Source organism: Danio rerio, chromosome 10 (assembly GCF_052040795.2).
Source record: "Danio rerio strain M-AB ecotype USA chromosome 10, GRCz13ab, whole genome shotgun sequence".
Lineage (NCBI taxonomy): Eukaryota > Metazoa > Chordata > Actinopteri > Cypriniformes > Danionidae > Danio > Danio rerio.
Genome location: NC_141030.1, coordinates 27,939,214 through 27,960,845, shown reverse-complemented (window position 1 = coordinate 27,960,845; position 21,632 = coordinate 27,939,214). Strand labels below are relative to the sequence as shown.

The window sequence follows — 21,632 nt, the reverse complement described above, 5'->3', positions numbered from 1 at the left end:
GCTGCAGTTTATTTTCTATTTTTTATAGGTATATTTTCTGTTTTAAAAGTAATTCAAAGTACAGTAATTAGTAATATGATTACTTATTATATTTAGTAATTAGTAATGTAATCAGATACAAATTTTCCAGTAGTATTCCAATTTTATAATCCAATTTTTAATCTATTACTATTTATTCAAGGCAAAATTACTTTATTTAAAGTAATTTTAAATAAAGTAATTTTAAATAAAGTAAATACAATTACTTTATTTAAAGTAATTTATCCAACACTGGTCAACAGTTTATAACATTCTTAAAAATATCTTTGAAATATCTTATTACATTATCAAATACTTATTAAATTATCTTATGATATTAATAAAAAATATATTATTTTGGGTTATATATATATATATATATATATATATATATATATATATATATATATATATATATATATATATATATATATATAACCCAAAATAATATATTTTTATATAAAGGTTTTTTAAATTCTGGTTCTGGTTCTGGTAATATTAAAAAAAACTACCTGTTGATGAACCCAGACAGGAAAACTGCCCCCTCTGTTTGTGTGAGATGACCTTACTGTTTTACAGTATTCTATTTCAGAGTTCAGAAAAGAATTCAGAAATCTATACAGTGATATTTTTGGCTTTCGTCAATTTAATGAAATATTGATTCTAACTGCATTCTAAATGGCTTAAGCTAAATCTATATGGAATCTCAATATGTATTTTTCTCATTATTTTATTTTGTTTGCAAAGTTAGTGACATACTTGTTAAAGTCAGCTTGCACATCATTAAAACAATTCTGAAATGATAACAGATGATAAATATAGCACACACCTACTAGTTATTTAATACAGTATACCTGAACACATTTATAAACCATGGTAACTCTGCAGTGAAAAAAGGATGTAACCCATTCTCTGTGATGATTTTACTTGTTATAGTAAATGGAGTAAAAGCCTCTGAAATTCAACGAGGGGATTTGATGCATTGTGAGGCTAACATTTATATTTATTATTGACTCTATATAGTTTATTACAAATGAAATAACCATTTAATTTGTTAGTTCACCCCAAAACAAACATTTTGTTTTAATTACTCACCCTCATGTCGTTCAAAGCCCTGTTCACACAAACAAAAATATTTTAGGTGAAATCCTAGAGCTCTCTCATCCTCAAAAGACAGCAATGGTTCTGAGATGTTCAAAGTTCAGAAAAGGAACCTAAACCTTTATTCCATGCTCCAAAAAATGTTTACTCATATTGCTGGCTTGGGCTCCTTTAAAACTTCTCACATTTTACATTTCATAAAAATGAGAGGACTATCCCAGCCCATACCATACACCAGAAATGTGATCTAAATAAACCTTAAAAATTGTATGTACAATTTCAATACTTGGCTGTGGAATAATTGTAATAATACACAGAACAATTATTGTGCTACATAACTTCTGTTTTTTGTGTCAGGAGCAATGTGCATTCATTTTATTTTGACTGAATATGTTTACTGACCCTCAGAGCCCTGATACTTGTTGAGTTTGCATTTCATGAATCACAAAGAACCACAACATTAGCTTTCTTTCTTTCTTTCTTTCTTTCTTTCTTTCTTTCTTTCTTTCTTTCTTTCTTTCTTTCTTTTTTTTTGCTCTATTGAAGAAAAGTCACCTATACTTCTTGAGTGAATTAACAGCTAATTTAAAATTTAAAAATTTAAAATTGGTTTATGTATCTCTTTAAAGAGATTAGATGATATTTTTTTCTGTAATCTGATCTGTAATCATATTTAAAAGCAGGTACCATTAATGTATGTGGAAAAAAAAACGTTTGCTATATTGAATGTTATCTGATGTAGGGTTGCACAATATTCAGGGATATGATGCAAGATCCATGTCCATTCATGCGCACGGTCTTCAGTGTCTGAAATCAGTGTCCTCATTTGCCAAGATCAGAGCAGTTCTGCAAGGAATGTAGATCTAGAAAGAGAGAAAAAAAATTATTCACGCTCATTTATATTTATATATGGGTCAAAAAAGAACCACCCGTTTTGGTGTCCAAATCAAATTTTCACTATCCTTCAGGTTTGTCCCTGGCTTATCAGTAGTCGCCACAACGGAATGAACCTATCCATATCAATTAAATTATTATACTAATTTCTTCTACTTTAATATTTCTAATATTGTGTGGAAATAAATTATAAAAATATGGCTGGAATAATATTACATGTAACAAATATTTATGAAAAAAATATATATACATATTCTGACCTGTATTTTAAAATATATAAAGGAATAATACTGTTTGCTGACATATAAACCTAGTTTGAAGATAATTAAAAAGTACAAATATTTCAATATAAGTTACACTTTGAAAGTCAAATTAACAGCAAATGTACAGTTTTGGATGAACTATCCTTTTATTAGAGCCTTTTAATATAACATAAAATTCTTATTTATCTAAATATGTATGAACAGTTTTTCGGAATAAAACATTTTGTTCATATCTTCTGTAAATCAAAATAAAACTGCTCAACAGTCATAGTTTTTTTGTTCTCCATGAGTTAACTCCAAGAGTAATCTAAAGTGTGTATTCAAATATTGAAGGTTACAGCTGCTCTGATAAACCTGCCATATTAAAAAACAAAAAGAGAAAGACACAGCTATATTGAGCTTAAAAAGTCAAAACAATATTTCTCTTGGGAGAAAAGCAAGTTATTGCGCTGTTAAAAGGAGCTCTAATCTGCTGAGTGAAAACAATTCTTTATGTAACCAGGGAGCACCTCGCAATACAGTTTTTATTAGTGAAATCACTGTTCTTTGACCTCTCTTCATACAGCAGGACATGAGACTACAGGTCTGGGATCAGTCCGATGGGACCCGAGAAGTGATTGGGTCCGGGTGTCTACATACCGACAAGAAAGACTTGTTTCTCTCAGAGGAGAAAAAAAAGGAAAGCGGAGAATATATCTAGCGAAAAGTTCTTATGAATAAAACATAGTGTGTAGGGAGAGGAAACAGTCACTCTTGTAGGTCAGGTTCTGGTTGATTTCCACAGGGAGCAGACGTGCGCGTTATTAACTGGGCCTGCGCTCACCTGCTGGAACTGGACCTGCGCGCCCAGCGTGAGTGCCAGAAACACACCGCCACGACTACAAACAGAAAATCACTGTTTTAACACCACAAGTTTCACTGTGTTCCCACTGAAGCCTCTGGAAATGAGATGTCAGAGTCTGTGTGTGATTCCACAAGAGTGGCTGCTCTGAGTGTATTCTCTGAGTTTTATTGTTTAAGCCATAATAAGGTTGAGTTTGTTGAGGGATTGACCGCACTTGTATGGCATGTCAAGCACAGTTTGTATAATTAAATAATTATATAATAATTTAGTCAATAATAATAAATATGAATAATATTTAAAATAATAATAATTAATAATACTAACAGCTAAGTATATACCGCTACATATATACAGCTAAGTACTACCAGTCAACAATTTGGGGTCCGTAAGATTTTTAAATGTTTTAAGCAAGCTTATCCTGCTAACCAGTTCTGCATTTATTTGATCAAAAATACAGTACAAACCGCAAAATTATTAAATGTTATTGCACTGTAAAATATCTGTTTAAAGTAGTTTATGATTTAATGTAATAATTTATTCCAGTGATTTTAATGATAATTTTTCAGTTTCATTACTCCAGTCTTCAGAGTCATTTGATCCTTCAAAAATCACTATATAATAATAATAATAATAATAATAATAATAATAATAATAATAATAATAATTATTATTATTATTATTATTATTATTAATGGTAATAGTAATAAAAGCAATAATGACTGGAGAAATCACTTCATTTGAAACTAACAATAAGAAAGCAGTTATTTAAAATTGTAATTCAATAAATGCATCCTTGATGAACAGAATAATTTTATTTAAATTATGAAGTAAAATTTATAAAAATAAAAAAAATAAATAACTGACCCCAAACTTTTGACCTGTAGTGTATATCAGCATTGTTCAATTCTGGCTGAATCGAAAGTTGCTGCAGACTTTCATTTCAGTATGATAAAGTTTTTACAACTGGAATGGACTATTGAGTAGGAGCGGGGCTTTTATTTTTGGGCTCCTCTCATCTTTCACTCACAGCAAACTAATGGCTTGAAGGCTGTGGCTAAGCATAACTCACAAGTCGTCAAACCGATGTCAACACAGAAGGACTATGTTTAATTAAAAATAAGCCAAACAATTTTTTAAGCAAATTAAGTTCCCTTTTATAATAATAATAAACTCCAGTAGTAAAATAAACATTGTTTACATTTTGATTTCATGCAGACTTTAAAACAGAAACCATAAAATATTTTTGTTATTTGAAATAAATTCAAGTTTTGCCAAAAGCAAAGTTGGTATCTGTATAAATAAATTATTAATAGTACAATAATAAACAAACATTATAAAAAATAACTCTAAAAAGCTAGGTTCAGCAAACAAATAACTTCAACAAAATTCATGTTATTATAAGTCAGGCTTAAAACTCAGTTTGATATAACATGCACCACATAATACGGTGTTCTTGCTCCATCTCTCCATCCACTGAGAATAAAGAACTCTTCTTCAGAATAACTTTCACTAAGATCAATAACTATCATTACAACATTATCAGTTACTGTGCTCACTTGGATAGTTAGAAATATCATGAAAAATTAAGAAATCCCTATAAATTCTTCACTAACCCCCTGCAGTACCATTACAGACCCCCTACGGCTTGAAAACCCAGGATCTATATTACTGTAAAGGCCTGCTGCATCAGATTATATTAAAAGGCATCAAGAATCGTGCATCTCTGTCTTCTGAGATTTACATCAGATTTCATTATGAAACAGACACAGCAGCAACTATTGACTGAAGTCATTGAAGTTAATCTCAGAGCCCAGCTGTGTACATGAACAGTTCTGCTATTGACCACTAGATGTCACTCACGCAGTTTGGTAACAGGAAACTGTTTATTTAATAGAATGGAGGTTTAAAATTGCTCCAGCTGTTCTGATAAACACAAACTCTTATATACTCAGTTTTGACTAAAATCTTTTCTAAGCTTTCCACAAATGGGTAACCACTTCAAAGTTTGTTTTGGGTGTTTCTTAAGGTCATATTATATAAACAATCAGATAGGAGAAAAAAAAAAAACCTGGTGAAATCACTTCATGAGATGCAAGAGGATTTAACTCAAGAACTCTTAGCGGATGTGATGTGGGAAGCAGAAAGAGTAAAAAAAAAAAAAAAGAAGTTAATATTCTTTTGTTTACATTCAGGTTTGATGTTAGCAGAACGCCTACGGAGACTGCAGATCAACTCCAAGAGGAGGACTGAACTGAAGCTCACCTTTGGAAAGCTTGAGATGCGAGACAAGAAAAGAAAGCAATAAAATCTCACATTCTGGCCAGAGTCACGCACAGACCAGCAGGGTTGTCTGCCTTTGAACGAATGTTTTTGTCAGAGCACCGTCTGAGTTACACCGGCGTTAATATCTTGCTCAATTAAAATGCCTGCTGCGATTAGCCGGATCTCTTAAAAGGCACTTTGAGCCAAAACGGTATTAACAGGCTCATTGATTCCTGGCATAACCATCTTTCAGTCGGCTCATCAGCACCGGTAATCATGCAACTCAGGCCATTACAAACTACATGGTCGTCAGTGACCCCTGACCAGCTGGCTAATCCATCACTGACATTTAAAAGAAAACGCTATCTTCAGGTACAGCGGTCGTGAAGGAAGCAGGACATAAAAGGAGACCTCATGTGACTGGCACTACTCCGGCAAAATGAAGATGAAGAGAAGATTTAAGATGATAATATGCACCGCCACTGATCATTCTCACTGTTGAGTATATGGTATGATTTGTTGTTCTTTCAGGAGCAGATTGAGACAGATCTATTCAGCTGCCTTGGTCTGCTTGGTTCAGATTACAGTGTTCACACTTGATCAAATGCACCGCACTTGTGGAGTAATCGCAGTCAAGTGAGAACACAATCTCAAGTAAACGGTACCAGAGCAGACCAAGACTCATCTGTCATCTTTTTAGAGTTATTGATCCTCTTGTTTTGTGTGCACCAGAATTCAGCGTTCACACTTATTTAAATTAACTGCACTAACAGAGCTATTACAGCAAAGTTTACAATCTTAACCAAACCAGTGTGGACACAATGTTCACACTTATTCAAATGAACCAATTAAGCACCAGAGTTGATTTTAATCAAATTAAACCTGCCTTAGCAAACACACTCTCATTTGGATGCCAGAGTTTATCTGGGATTGAACTAAGGGTGCTTTCACATGTGGTTGGGTCATTTTGTGCAGACCAAAGACTAAAAATTATTTTTTAAAATTGATTTGATAAATAATTTCCATCCAAAAGCTGCATTCACACCTGCCAACATAAACTGCACCATGAGGGAAAAACTCTAGTGACATTTAACCAAACCAAACAAGGTTTGAGTGGTCTCTGTCCCCTTGGACCCTACCATACACATGGCGCAATAAGGTGCAAGACGTGCTTGGCGTGATTTGTTGCTATTTATCGGATCAGCGTACTCTCATTCTCACTTTTTGTGGCACGTTTAAATAGCAAATCTATTTGTGGCACTTTGTAGACTTATGGGTGTGCTGGTATACAAAGGAGGTGTGTTAAGGCTCATTGGTATTTTGAGCAACTGAAATAGACCTCGCTATTGACAAACTGAAATCTGGTCCAGCGCAGAGCACATTAGTTATGCTCCTATATGAGTCCAAAACACATACCCATTGCTTAATACACATAGGATGTACAGCAATACACAAACATCTTTACATATAAAAAACAATTAAAGGATTAAAATGTTACAAAAACAGAACATTACATTACTTTCTACATAAATATAAAAACCACTGCCTCCATGCTTTCTTCAAGCCTCCATGACTTTTTTCAGTTCATTAATGACAATTTGCATTTGTATAATTTTTTTTTAATTAGCAGTAATATTTATTATATGCATATTTATATGTATTAATAAAATAAAAAAACAAGTTTAGATTCAACCACTTGTCGGGTTTTAGAGACATATGCATCAACATATGCATGGGGCATAAGAACAGGAAGTGTGTTTGTTATTATTTTTCATTTATTCATTTTCTGGAAATTAGAACTGAATTTAGAAATAGTCGACACAAATCTTTGCGCTTAACAAACTAAATTAAATATGTAGGTTAATGGATGTGTTCAGTGGAGTTAGTTTCTACCATTTGCTCCACAAAGGTAGAGTAAAGTCTAAAAGTAAAATAAAGAGAAAGTAAAGAGGCCGAATGGAAGAGGATTATTCTTGATCCTCGCACTGCAGATAATTTGTTTAACTGTTTTCTTGCTAGTAAATCATTCATTTTTTTAATTACAAAGTCTGCCATCTAATTAGCAAATGTGCCATGGAGCGACACAACTGATTCTTAAAGGGAATGGCAGATGAGATTCTGATTGGTTCATTCTCAAAACACACCCACAATTCATTGAGAGAATAAGCACATCCCTGTTAGATGATGCGTCAGGATGCAGAGCATATTTTTCCATCCTTAAAATAGCAAAAGTGGATTTAGACAATCCCCTAATGCTTTTGCGCCCTGCGCTTTAGACTTTGCGCCTAGATTGTTAAAATAGAGCTCCTTGTTTGTACCAAGGTTTTAATAGCAGCATTCAAGCCAACTCAGAGCATTTTCACCTTTTTTCACGTTCAAATTTATTTATTTATTTTTTTACCAAACTTGCCCATATACACACTCCATAAAAGACATAACAGTATCTGAGCCAGTTGTAGGATCAACAAATCACTTGATTCAGTTCTTAAAACTGGTGTGAATGATTCATGAAGCAGCTGTTATTTTAGGTCAGACTGTTTCAGTTTACAAAAGAGTGACCAAGTTCTCAAATTCAATTCAATGGTGATTTGTGAATGGCCATAAATTAGAGTCATATGGTGCACTTTTATGGTGCTTTTGTGTCAATTTCAAAAATAATTACTGAGAACAGCATAGCCTTTAAGTTGACGTTTTATGTTCCACAGAAGAAAGAAGTCTTCCATGATATACTGGCTTGGGATGACATGAAGGTGAGTTAAGGCTGACAGAATATAAATTTTTGAGCAAACTATTCCTTTTTATGTCTCTTTCATCTCCGTTTAAGTGGTGGTTAAACTAGAAAGGAAATTATTTATTCCTTGATCATTAAAACGTGTGTAGTAAACACATAAATTCTACTTTATTTCATGGTTAATCTGATCAATAATTACCTCTTTTTAAATGTAAGGGAGGGTAGAATGACATTTTATTCACTTCCTACTTCTAAAGCATTTCTTAAAAACTAGATCAAACTGTATGTTTTATTCAAATCTTGGTTTGTGCCCTAGGCTAGAATGCAGAGCGTGCCGACGTTAACATCGGAAATGTAAAGGCGTTGATGTGATTCATTAAGGGCTGCTGAATCAGGACTCATGCTAATACAGGGAGACACAGCAGAAACATGATGAAGGCAAGCTCATCTACACCTCCAGACTGCCTTTTCTCACAGCTGCAATTATTTAGGGCTTAATCTGGAAGCTAAATTTGATTAGTCATTCAAAAGTGTTTCTACAGTAAATGTGTGTGTGTATATATATATATATATATATATATATATATATATATATATATATATATATATATATATATATATATATATATACATGTGATTTATGGACTTGGAGAAGGTATTCAACCCTGTCTCTCGTCGCATTCTGTGGAGGGTGCTCTGGGAGTATGGGGTCAGAAGCGCCCTATTAAGGGCCATTTCGTCCCTGTATGAACAGAGTAGGAGTTTTGTTCGCATTGCCGGCAATAAGTCAGATTTGTTTCCAGTGCATGTTGGACTCCAGCAGAGCTGCCCTTTGTCACCAATTATGTTCATAATTTTTATGAACAGAATTTCAAAGAGCAGCCTTGTGCTGGAGGGTGTCTGGTTCGGGGACAACAGGATTTCATCTCTGTTATTCGCAGATGATGTTGTTCTGTTGGCTTCATTGAACATGGACCTTCAGCATGCACTGGGGCGGTTTGCTGCCAAGTGTGATGCAGCTGGTATGAGAATCAGCACCTCCAAGTCCAAGGCCATGGTGCTTCACCAGAAAAAGGTGGTTTGCCATCTCCAGGTTGGAGGAAAGTCCTTACCCCATGTGGAGGAGTTCAAGTATCTTGGACTTTTGTTTAGTGAGGGAAGGATGGAACTTGAGATTGACAGGCAGACTGCTGCAACAGCAGTCGAGATACCAGTCCATTGTGGTAAAGAAGGAGCTGAGGCGAAAGGCAAACATCTTGATTTTACCAGTCAATTTACGTTCCTACTCTCACCTATGGTCAAGAGCTTTGGGTCTTGACTGAAAGGACAAGATCTCAGATACAAGCGACTGAAATGAGTTTCCTTTGCAGTTTTCTTTGCATCTTATAGTTAGGGTGAGGAGCTCTGTCACCTGGGAGGAGCTCAGAGTAGAGCCGCTGCTCCTCTACATTGAGAGAAGTCAGCTGAGGTGGCTCAGGCATTTGTTTCGCATGCCCTCTGAACACCTACCTAGGTATGTCCCACCAGAAGGAGGCCTCGGGGAAGACCCAGGACACGCTGGAGAGACTATGCGTCTCAGCTGGCATGGGAACCCCTCGGGATTCCCCCTGGAGAAGCTGGAGGAAGTGTCTGGGAGAGGGAAGTCTGGTGTTCCCTCTTAAGACTGTTTACCCTGCGACCTGGCCCCGGAAAAGCAGTAAAAATAAATGAATGAATGAATGAGAATTAATGGGTTGTTGTTGTTTTTTTTCTGCACAAGTGATGAAGTGATATTTAGCCTGAATGTTAGCATGCTGTAAACATCTCCAGCATTTCTTCAAAAACATTAGACACTAAGGAATTGGCTAAAATCAACAGGAGGGTTGAAAATCGTGTTGAAGCTAGTCAGAAAAGTAAAGCCTTTCAAGATGAATGATGAAAATTGTCTTGCTTGCTAAGCTAGTTTAACTGCCTGGTGAGATCAAAACAGCACACCAGCAACCAAAACAAAACATGTACTGCTGACTAGCTACGCTAATCTGTCTAGCAGGGATAACAGACAGCAGAATACAGAGAGCGAGGAGAATGGGAGCAAGCAATGAGAGGTTTAAAGTGTTTCAGGAATTAGTTTTTGATCGAAGCCGCCTTGGTGAGAGTGAGACTGTGCAGATGTAGCAGCAGGAACGATGGGCTCTGCAGGGACAGGATGAACTCTGCCACTTGCTGGTTTGCCATGTCACATACACAGTCTCACACAAATTAGGGCTCTACACTAGTCCGTGCTTAATAGTAATTGCTGGTGGGTAAGAGTAAGTGTTTTAATGTGATTTTTGCAGGCTTCAGTGTATACCCGTGTTTAAAGAGCAGTGCTCACATTTAGCAAATAACCTACAGTCAGACCTAATTTACAGTCTTAAAATCAACTACAGTTGTGATTGATGAAAATCACCTCTTCAGCACACTCAAAAAATTATTTTTGCTGTTTGTTCAAACTACTTATTTAAAATGAGCTAAATCAACAATTTTAGGACAACTCAAATGTTTTAAGCTTAATCCATTTAAATTGGTAAAAACAATTATGTTAATTTAATCGACGTGTGTATAGACATCATGAAGAAGTTTGTGTGGAACCCATCGATTCGCAGATAGGAACTTATATTAGTGGTGTTTGCTAAGGCATACCTTCGACTGTTAGTTGATTATTCTTCATGCTAATTGTAAGCTTGTTTCTTATGACACTAGCCCCTGGTTTCACAAACAAGGTTTAAGGCTAGTCAGGATTAAATTGCATGTTTGAGCTGTCTCAACTCATAATAACTTGCGATGAGATGTCTTAAACTATGTCAGTATCATTTTTTTTCTCCAGGTGCCTACCAATAATATTTTTCTAAGGTCATTTTTATAAATGTGTCTTAAATAACCTTTTTTAACTAAGGCCTAGTCCTGGCTTATAATCTAAGTCATGTTTGTGATACTGGGCCTAGATGTTTCCATCCAGAAATGCAAATTAAATTAATGTGCAAAACATAAAAGAAATGCAAATACAGTAAAGCAGCATTTTCATCCTATGAATCAAATAGAACAAAATCATCACACCTTGATTAACTGGCACTAAATATCAACAGTAAAAACAGAATTTGCTGCGGTAGGAGAAGCTGAATCTTGTCTTTATCTAATAAATGACTTCAGAACACAATATGATGACATGCAATGAAGCCATGAGACGCAAAGCACAGACCCTCTGGAGGTAAATAATAATATAAAAACACTAATACTGGAATGGTTAAGGCATTTTAGGATGACCAAAACAACATTTCAGATGTTTTGCAATGTGCTCAGCTGCTTGGTTTGTTCATTCACACACATTTTCACCATTGCTTGATCTCTTATTACAACATGACCTTTTTTTAATGCGCATACTGGAATTTGTTCGGTAAAAGTGTTTCTATTGTAGTTTATGTGCATCTTTTCTTATCGAATAAAAAGTTTATCCTACTCAGTTATGCGCATACCTTTTATATGTGTATTTAGAAAATTTATGAGCATCTTGGCGTTTCCATCAATTGTTTTTTTTGCGCATCTCCAAAATTCACATAAAAATAAGTGGATGGAAACATAGCTAATGGCAAGCCTTTTACTTCTTATGAGAAGGCTGAGTCTACTATTTTACATTTTAGAGATTAGACTAAGTGAAGTTTCATAAACTAATTTCGAGAGGAGCACGTGATATGATTGAGCACAGCTGGCCACTCATTTGTAATCAGTAATAATCCAATCCGAGTGATCCTAGTCTACAATAAATGGATCACTCCCAAACTTTTTCCCTATCTTCATTTCGGAAGAATCCCCCCTTCCACCCTATCTCCTCCTTTCTCTCCCCCTTCTCAAAGGGGGAACTATCGAGACCTTCCTGATCTCGGATCCTCTGATATGCTTATTGACCGGGCGGGAGCCCTGGGCTCAAATATCTCCGAGCTCAGGGTTCTCTCCCGGGACAGCATGCCAAACCTGCTATAATGCTAAGCATATCTAAGTGTAAACTCTTGAAAGGCTGATTTATACTTCTGCTTCAAGTGCACGCTGTTGCTCCGGCGCAGCCTTTGCATGTTTGTATAGCCTTTGTTGTGGCTGGCGCCAACGCTGAAGCCGACTCTGACATGCATCTGTCAAAAAATGTAACTACACGTCTCAAGCTCTGTGATTGGTAGCTGAGACCAGTGTGGGTGGGGGTGAGAACGTGAACCACGTGAACCAGTTGGAGCGAGTGATGGTGCGTCAGATTTTTAGTTCTGTAAACCTTTTGATTAAAGTTGTGGCACATTTGCCGGTGACTGTCTCTGAATGAGCAAGTTTGAGCCAACTGTACATTAAGGTAGCGTTCAGAAAAAACAAAACACCTGTGAAGAAACCCGATACATAGGAACATTAAAACCTACTGCCAGCTAGCACAACAACGTGTGTTTCGGATGTGTTATTGCAGAGCAACACAAACAGCATCCAGAAGTGCACAACATCTTGCAATGCAGGCACCATGTGTTATGCAGATCACTCCACGCAGAAGTATAAACCAGCCTTAATAAATAATGTTTTTAATTATAAACAAATATATTTATATTGTCTTAAACATTGTTAATTTTTCCACTATGTTTGGGCTATTAACATAAATGAAGTATGAGGTGCTCAAAGACACTTGCAGTGAATGCAAAGTGTGCAGAAATTGCATTTCTTTTGTCTGACAGAACGAAAAAAGTGAAAATAGCATATTTTCTTAGACAGAGATATGATTCACACTAAGTGCAACTGTGACAGATGCTATTTAAGTGCACATAGCAATTAGATGATGTTTACACTAAGTGAGCGGTGTTACCATAGAAATAAGCTGCAAATATTTATAGATTTTATTTAAAGATTTACTTTTGCCATTTTTGCAACAGGACAGTAGATATTGTAAGGAAGTGAAGTTGGTGAGAGAGAGAGAGCGAGGGGGTGGGGATATGGAATTGGGATATATGGAATTGGGATGCCTGCATGCACTGTGCACAATTGCAAATACTTCCACTTTTAACCCCATTCAGGACATACAGGATAATATCATGAAATGGTCACTCTCAGCAATGATTCCACAACATTGTGCAGCCTCTGCTTGTAAAATTAAATAAAGTTTTTAAAACTAAAAAATTAAGGTATGTCAGTAGTATAATACTTAGTCACTTATGCCGAGTTCAAACTGTATGATTTTCAAAGTAGTCATGTCACAGATGTTTTCACACTGCATGACTATCTTGGCTAGCGTTCCATTGGTGCTGTGTTTACACTGCAAGATGGATCGGCAACAGGAGGTTTCATACTGCATGACTTTAAAACAGGAAGAATCCCCGACAACTTTTGTCTTGGTACACAAACTTTAGCTGCGTCCCAAATGGCACACTATACACTATGCACTCATGCACTATGTACTTATGCACTTACACACTCAACAGGATAGTATATGTGTGTAGTGCCGTTCCAACACTAATGTTTTTTTTACTAAGCGGAAATTCAAACCGTTTCCCTAATGACGTTTGACAGTCGCCAAATCAGTGAAATAAACGACTGAATTATTAAAAAATACCTGCCGTGAGTATAACCGCATTCACCATCGGGAGGCGCTATAATCACTCTCGTAGGAGAATTTTGCTTTCAACATCCAAAATAAATAAAGTTATCCAACATGTAAGCCCGATAGCTCTGCCCCTTCCGCTACGTAAGCAAACCTGCGGTCGTTGAGTGCGTGAAGTGTCCATCATTTCACACTTCATTTTAGTGGCTAAATGAGTGCATCATCCAGGTAATTAAAGTGCACTTATTATTTTTAGAGTTTTCAGTGTGAACACTCTACTTACACTATTTATACTACAAATGGCGTAGAATAGTGCATAAGTATGTGATTTGGGACGCAGCTTTTGTCTCACAACCAAACACACACGATAAGTGACATGGAAACAGTGCAAGGTCATGTAGTATATCTTTTGTTGTTAACTACATAATGGGAAAGAAGCCTTGTACTTATTTTGCTCACCTGAAGGGAATAAGCAACTTATTTTCTCGTTCAACCCGGTTGTGATATTGCTCAGATAACACGTCAAACAGACACGTGTGCTCCTGCCAAATTTCCACTAGTTTTTCCTCCATTTTTTGGGTCCAAATAGATTGAAAATGAGCGCTTTTAACTTCTCCCGCAACCTCCCACTGGGCTGCTAGTGGTTGCTGCTCTCTCATTGGCTGTAGGTAGTCACCGATGTTATGTTCAGTCAAAACACATTTCACACTGCATGGTCCAAAATTTCATCGGAATTACTCATCGGTAATTCTCTCAAAGTGTGTCTTTGATAGTTCATATTTGCCTGTGATTTTTGCCGATTTCTCAAAACCTATTGGTGAGTCAAAATCGGGGCTAAAATAAAAATATATGAACTCTGCATTAGAACCCTCTCTTTGAATGCAATGATAACGTATTTTGGTGTAACGAAAAATGGCAGACACATAAATAGATATAAAAACCGTGTAATTATAGAGAAGAAAATAAACAAACAAACAAAAAACATATTGGGCCCTATCATACACCCGGCGCAGTGTGGCGCAAGGCGTGGCGCAGTAGTCTTTTGGTAGTTTCAGCTTGGCACAAGAGTTGTTTTGAGGCGTTGCGCTACGCTGTTTAAATAGCAAATGCATTAGCGTTCATTTTTGCGCCCATAGGCGTTCTTGTCTAAAAAGGAAGGCGTTCTGAGGCGGACCGCTGGCGCGTTGCTATTTTGAGAATCTATAATAGATTTATCATTGGACCAAAACAAACCCGGTCTAAACTCTGGCGCAGTGTTGCGCCTCGCTTACGCACTGCTTAATACGCACAAGAGAGCAATAGGCAAATATCTTTACATATGAAAAAATTTAAATATTAAGGATATATATAGTATATAATAAGAATAGATATAGAATATAAATATAAAGGATTAAAATATTACAAAACATATTATTTTCTAGCCTACATAAATATGAAAAATCACTGCTTTTATGTCTTCTTCATCTCGGGAGGCTTTTTCAGTTCATTCATAACAATTTGCTTTTGTATAATATTATTATTATTAGCAGTATTATTTATTATATCCATATTTATATTTGTTTTATTAAAAACAAGCTTAAATTTGCCCACCTGTCAGGTTTTAGACAATATGGGGCACACCATGTTTTAGGATATAACTCAGGTTTTTGAGCACATTTTGCTATTATTATTCATTTATTCGTTTGCTGGAAATTAGAACTGAATTTAGAAATAGTTTTGAAACGAATATTTGCGCTTAACAAACAAAAGTATTTATTTATAGACTAATTGATGTCTGTGCGTAAAGGTTTCCCTATCCAAGAGCGAAAGTGAAAGTGATCCATTATCTCTCATTTTCACGCAGTAGATGCTCTGTTTAACAGTTTTCTGTTAAAAACTGTTAACTGTTAACTGTTTGCTTGTGAAATGCTCATTTTTTCCACTTAGACTTACTTTGCGTCCTGTAAATAGAGAATGCGCTCTTGGCGCGACGCAGCTGACTCCTAAAGGGAATGGGAGATAAGATTCTAATTGGTTTATTCTCAAAACACACCTATAACTCATTAAGGAAATAAACTCAACCCTTTTAGACCATGCGCCGCGGCGCAAGGCAGATTTCCCGTCCTTAAATTAGCAAAAAAGCGTCCTGACACCCCCTGAAAGCGTTTGCGCCCTGCGTTTTGCGCTCTGCGCATGGACCGTCAAAATAGAGCCCTTAATGTGACACACTGCTTACATCTTGCACGCTGGACATTTCCAATTTTGTCCAACATGGTAGTCACCCAGATCTTGAGATCCACTTGGAAGTTTTTCAGAGTTGGAGAACCACTCATGTACAATACAATAGCAACCGCAGCAACGTACATTTTGTACAGAAACCCCTAAAACTTTTTAAGACGCCCTGAGCTGAAGTACTGGTGTGAATACAAAGTAAGACCCCAAAGGATGTGGGACACAGTGCTGGAGGGCTGCAGGTTCAAAGGTCCTAAGACTTCTTTTGATTATGTCAGTGTCTTACCCCATAATGCTCCGGGGAACAGTAGTCTAGAGTGACCTACTGAATTTGTGTGCAGATATGAACTCACATTTAATGTAAAACTGGAGACTCTTGAGTGAGTGAGTAAAACTTTTTTCAGTTCAAGCTCTTGCAAAGTAGAGGAACAAAGCCATCAAATGATTGCAAACCATCAGGCATTCGCTTCACGTTCTGCGGTCGCATCACCCACAGTGAAAGTTTGCGGCTTGCAGTGCCTCTCTTTCAAAAGGTGAGCAATGCCTTTGGGTAGATAATATATTTAAACACTCTGATCAACATTTTATAAGGGTATAAAGCAGACAGAACGGGGAGGTTTGTCTCTCCCCTCGAGTGTCCCAGTCTTCTCCAAGGATCCTGAGCAGTTTTTCACTTTCTCTTCACCTTGTTCTGCTCACCGTTCGATATCTCTTACACAAGAGTTGATCCTCCTGCTAATGAAGGCCATTTCCTCATGTGGAACGAGAGGTTACTAAGTCACCGGACCCATAAAACTGTGTTGACCTGTTGAGTGATGTTCAATACCAAGGCGTCCTTCCAGGAGATGTCACTCACTCAACCTGGCCTCTAAAGACCCTATGAATGTGGGTCAGAGGGAAGGTTACGAATTAGTATGAAAACTCCCACTGTTTTTGCCGCCCTCCATCCCAGTTCACTTCCTTATTATCTGTACTGTGCGGCTGAACGTGGAGGATTCATATTGCTTTAGACAGAGAGTGAAATGAAAGGGAGCTTTTTTGCTCCTTTGATCACAGAGCTTCACTCTTCTGTATCTTTCCTCTGTTCTTTTCTTCAGGAATTGTCAGAAGAGCTGCGTGGCCCATCATAAGCTGCAAGGATCTCATCAAGAAAACATCTAAGGGCTGTAATTATTCAATCCTGCTGCTCATTAAGAACTCCTCTATTGCCCATTCTTCAGAGGGATAGAGAGAGCGAGAGACAAAGATGGAAAGAGTGAGAAGGAAAGAGAAATGTGCCTGAACTATTCCAAAGTGGCAGAAAGTTGATACTGGTACTGTCAACCCTTTATTTTGGGTCATGGTTGATCCGTGATTTGGACGGATGATCCCAACCCACAGTTCAGAACACACCAGATGGGGTTGGCACTAAACTTTGCCGGCCCTCCAGGACCAAGTCTGGACACCCCTGCCTTAAAGGGTTATTTAACTAGCTTTTACTTGAGCTTTTAATATGTAAGAGGTCAACATACTAAAATAATAACCTCCAAGTTTTATAGCTGAAAATGGCTTTGCTTCTTAAAAAACAACTTTTATAAACACTTGGCCCAGAAAACACCAAATTCTGAAATGTACCTCATAGACAGGTTAAACGCTACTGAAGAATATCAAAGCCTGTTTCTGAAGTCCTGTCCACTGATTTGCACATGACATAGTCAGATGAGCCACAGACACATTCAGGTCCTCACATGAACTGAAGAGGGAGTTTAAAATGCAGAACTGTTATCCAATCATAGCTGTGGGCATTTACTTCCAAGCTGGTTGAGCAGACTGCCTAGAAAATCTGCACATACCCCGAGATGGCCTCAAAACCAGCGTATAAAAAATCATATTACTTATTGATTTTGATGTTTTTGAGAGAAAAAAAAACATTGCAAACGTCATAAGCGGACCTCAGACGGTAGAATAAAATAAAAAAAGATGATTCGTTAAAAAAGGGGGGATCTTTAAGTAGTTTGAGCCTCAAATGATCCATGAATTTGTAGTTTGCCAGGTTAGAGGCAAAAAAGTTTAAAAGTTAATCACAATTTTTGGAGGCACATACTATCAGTGGTGGAATGAGTACTGAAAAATCATACTTAAGTAAAAGTATCATTACTTGCCTAAAAATGTAGTGTAAGTAAAGATAAAGTATCTGTTGTAAATTTTGCTCAAAGTATGAGTAAAAAATAGACCTTTCAAAAGTACTCAAGAGCAGTGAGTAGTGAGTATTACACTGTAAAAAGCTGATGTGATTTGTGTAGTGTGTAGTTATAACATTCTGTAGTGCATTAAGTGATTGCCAGCAGGCGCATAACATCTTAAGACATTAGTATTTGGTTAGATTTTGGTTGTGATGTCAGGTGACCAAAATTTAATGTCTAGCCAGTGTCTAAGGACAATGTTATTTTGATGTCCAATAACAACATGAAGTGACGTTAATATTTGGTTGATTTTAGGTTGTGTTAGAAACCGACCAACATCCAACGTCAAGCTAATATCTTTAATGTGATATTGACATCAAATACTGACATTTATTCATAAGGTATGGCAAACAAAATCCAACATTTAATAGACGTCATAGTGGTAAAGTCCACACAACGTCAACCTGTAACATCACTAGACATTGATATTTGGTTGATTTTAGGTTGGGCGTGGGACATTGACGTTGGGTTCTGATGTTAACCCAATTTCATTTCCAAACAAAATGCAACATCCCCCTGATGTTGGGGTACAACGTCAATCTGACATCATGTTGATGTCTTGAACAGTCTCTGGGTCAATGCTTTTAACACTTTCAAGCAGTTTGCTGCAATTATAAAGCGCACATATCTTGAGGTAGTTCAGTATGATGCGATTTACCTTTTATGTGTGATTTGATTGGACAGGAATCACAGGACTAATTTTTCTAATCCCCATAGACAGGAAAAAAATATAATGACTTCAGGTTGAAGGAAAGTAGCGGAGTAAAAGTATCAATTCTGCCCTAAAAATGTACTCAAGGGAAAGTAGAAGTACACATTTTTAAAACTACTAAGTAAAATTACTGAGGAAAAACTACTCAATTAGTAATTTGAGAATTTGTAATTTGTTACTTTATACCACTGCATACTATAAACTAAATACACAGTAAAAAATCTGTTATATTACCTTTTTTTTGTCTGGCAGCTGGGTTGCCAGGAAAAAAGAGTAAAATAACAGGTGTTAAATAACAGAAATTTCCCACTAAATTAATTTACAGTAAATTTCTGTAATTACCATCCATTTTTTTTTTAGTACATTTCTGTTATTTAACTGCTTTTTTAAAGTTTTTTTTCCCACCACCCCAGCTGCTGAAAAAAACTTAAAATAACAGATTTTTTACAGTTTACCTATTATCAGAATGATACAGTATCTTTATTTTTGGAATTATGATCGTGAAATAACCAGAACAGAATGTATTCTTCTGAATAGAAAGTCTGATCCCTTTTTTATATAATCTATAAATATTTCCTATTTTCTGTTTCGTAAATACTGTACCCAGGCCATAGCAGCTCCAAAGCAATGCATTATAATCCACACAGAACCCTAGCAACCACCTGGCACAGAGGCAGCAAGTTTCAAGGCATGAGGTGAATGTTAAAACTTTAACAATGCTTTCCTAAAACCTACAATAGAAGGTTAAATTTGAAAACATGAACGACAAGGAAAGAACGCACCATGTGAGTGGCAGGAAAACTAAATGGCTGATTCAGCACTAAACATCTCCTAAAATGTATTTGAAATGAAACAAGCTCCTGATATCAAGGCCAGATTGAAATGGAGCACAAGCCTTTTTTTCTGATCTGTCAAATTAGAGCTCTTTGGAGCAAGTGCTGCTTTGTATAGAGTAGTTCTTTTTCTAAAATGAAAACTACGAGGGATAAAGTGAGTAATTCATGCAGAACGGTTGTAGAATAGCTGTTTAGAGTAACGGGCGATACTTCCTACAAGTGGCCCTGATCGAAACCAGCATGATGTTTATTTATGTCAGAGTCCATGTGAAACCTGCAATATCGAACAAAAACGCCTTTGCCATCCAGCACGGCTCATCCTTTTAAACTGCAATAGCTGTGAGGACACAAGTGCAGATTCAGAGAGCTCGTTTCTGAGAAAGAGAACAGAATGAGGGAGATGGCATCCGTACAAAAGAGCGATAAGCAGAGAGAGAGGAGGAAAAACAGTGAGATGATGGGTCCTATTAAAGAGAAATGGCTTGAAAAGACAAACTTTAAACTGACTTTGAAGCAACAGTCCTTTAAATAAATCATGTTGTGAGTCTCCCAAAATGGTGGCTGCATCCGGCACCTGCGTCTCATTTTAATAATTCATTTCCTGTCACATTCAAACATTCCTTAAAGCGCATGCATGTGTGTGCGTATGTGAGATAGAAGGAGAGTGTTTATCTTTTTTATCATGTCTTTAAAACCTAAGCTTTAGATGACAGAGAGAAACAGGCAAATGCAAGTAAGATTTGCATAACACAGATAGCTTGCGCTCGAAAAGAACTGAAAGGTTTGGATTTGGTAATTTCAAGTAATAAAAGAGGAATTAAGAACTGAGAACATGGATTTGATTTCATTGGTTGTAAAGTTTCTAAGCAACAGAAGTTTATCACAAATATAAAGGTCAGTCTGTGGAGGAGACCAGGGGCAATTGTAAGACTAAAATTATTTGAAAAGCAGGCAAATAAGATAGACTGATGACATTTAATCTGCACACGCTTGGTAGAATTGTCTGGATGAGAACAATAATTGCGATTGTTCCCCATTGTGAGAAATTGCACAAAGACCTGATGTTAAGATAGAAAAATGATTATGTGGACCTTAAGTATTGTTCTTCTATGGTCTAAAATTATGATGCCTTTGGAAGCAAACCTGTATCTGCTTTTCTCAAGCCCCATTAACACTGCAAGCAACATGCAGCTGCAAAGTGACCATTTGTTTTAATGGAGAGTTAGCAACTTTTGGTGATTACAGCTACTTTGAGCGACCGTATTTTCAAAGTGAACTTTTTTGATATGCCCACTAGAGACTTTACTGGTAGTGAGAATGAAGCTTCAGAATTATAATTATTTTTTAGGGGTTTTTCACCTTACTTTGAAAAGGACAGTAGAGGTTGTAGACAAGAAAGTATAGGGAGAAGAGAGAGGGAAAGGGTTGGCAAAGGACCTCGAGCCAGGAATCAAACTTGGTTCGCCATGAGCACCATGGTGCTATATGTCAGTGCACTTAACCACTAGGCTATTGGCGCCAACGAAGCTTCAGATTTAAGATCATGGCCAACTGACTCTTGGGTCCACTGCCTTGTTTAGCTCTCAGTTCTCAGTCAAACTTGCTCAAATTTATTACTATTCTTAATCTTTATTTATTTATTTTTCACATAGCATTCTTAGAAAAATAGTGTTGTACTGTACAATGATTACATGTTATCCTTGACAATATCCAAATTTTAAATAATTTCACAGCAACCATGGCAGGATCCATAAAGTCTCTTCTGAAAATGCTGTGAGAACCTGCAGCTCATTTGCATTTACTTTTATCCAAAAAATGGGTAGAAGTGATATGATATAATAAGTGATCTCTTGGGTGTCTTACATCTTGTATAATATAATTTCTTAACATTTAAGGTAGGGTTTGGCCAGTGCTTAATTTGCAAATTAATAATTTCCAGATCAAAACCAGGAAATAAAAG

At 36.5% G+C, this 21,632-nt stretch overlaps 1 protein-coding gene across 1 annotated transcript in view; it reads right to left on the bottom strand.

Annotated features, from left to right (window-relative positions):
- Positions 1-1,218: 1,218 nt before the first annotated feature.
- gbe1a (glucan (1,4-alpha-), branching enzyme 1a) overlaps positions 1,219-21,632 on the bottom strand; it is a 265,946-nt gene continuing 245,532 nt past the window's right edge. Inside the window, exon 16 of the mRNA XM_087270612.2 lies at positions 1,219-1,982. Coding sequence (XP_087126738.1) covers positions 1,920-1,982 — 63 coding nt within the window. The 3' untranslated portion in view covers positions 1,219-1,919. The remainder of the gene's footprint in view (positions 1,983-21,632) is intronic.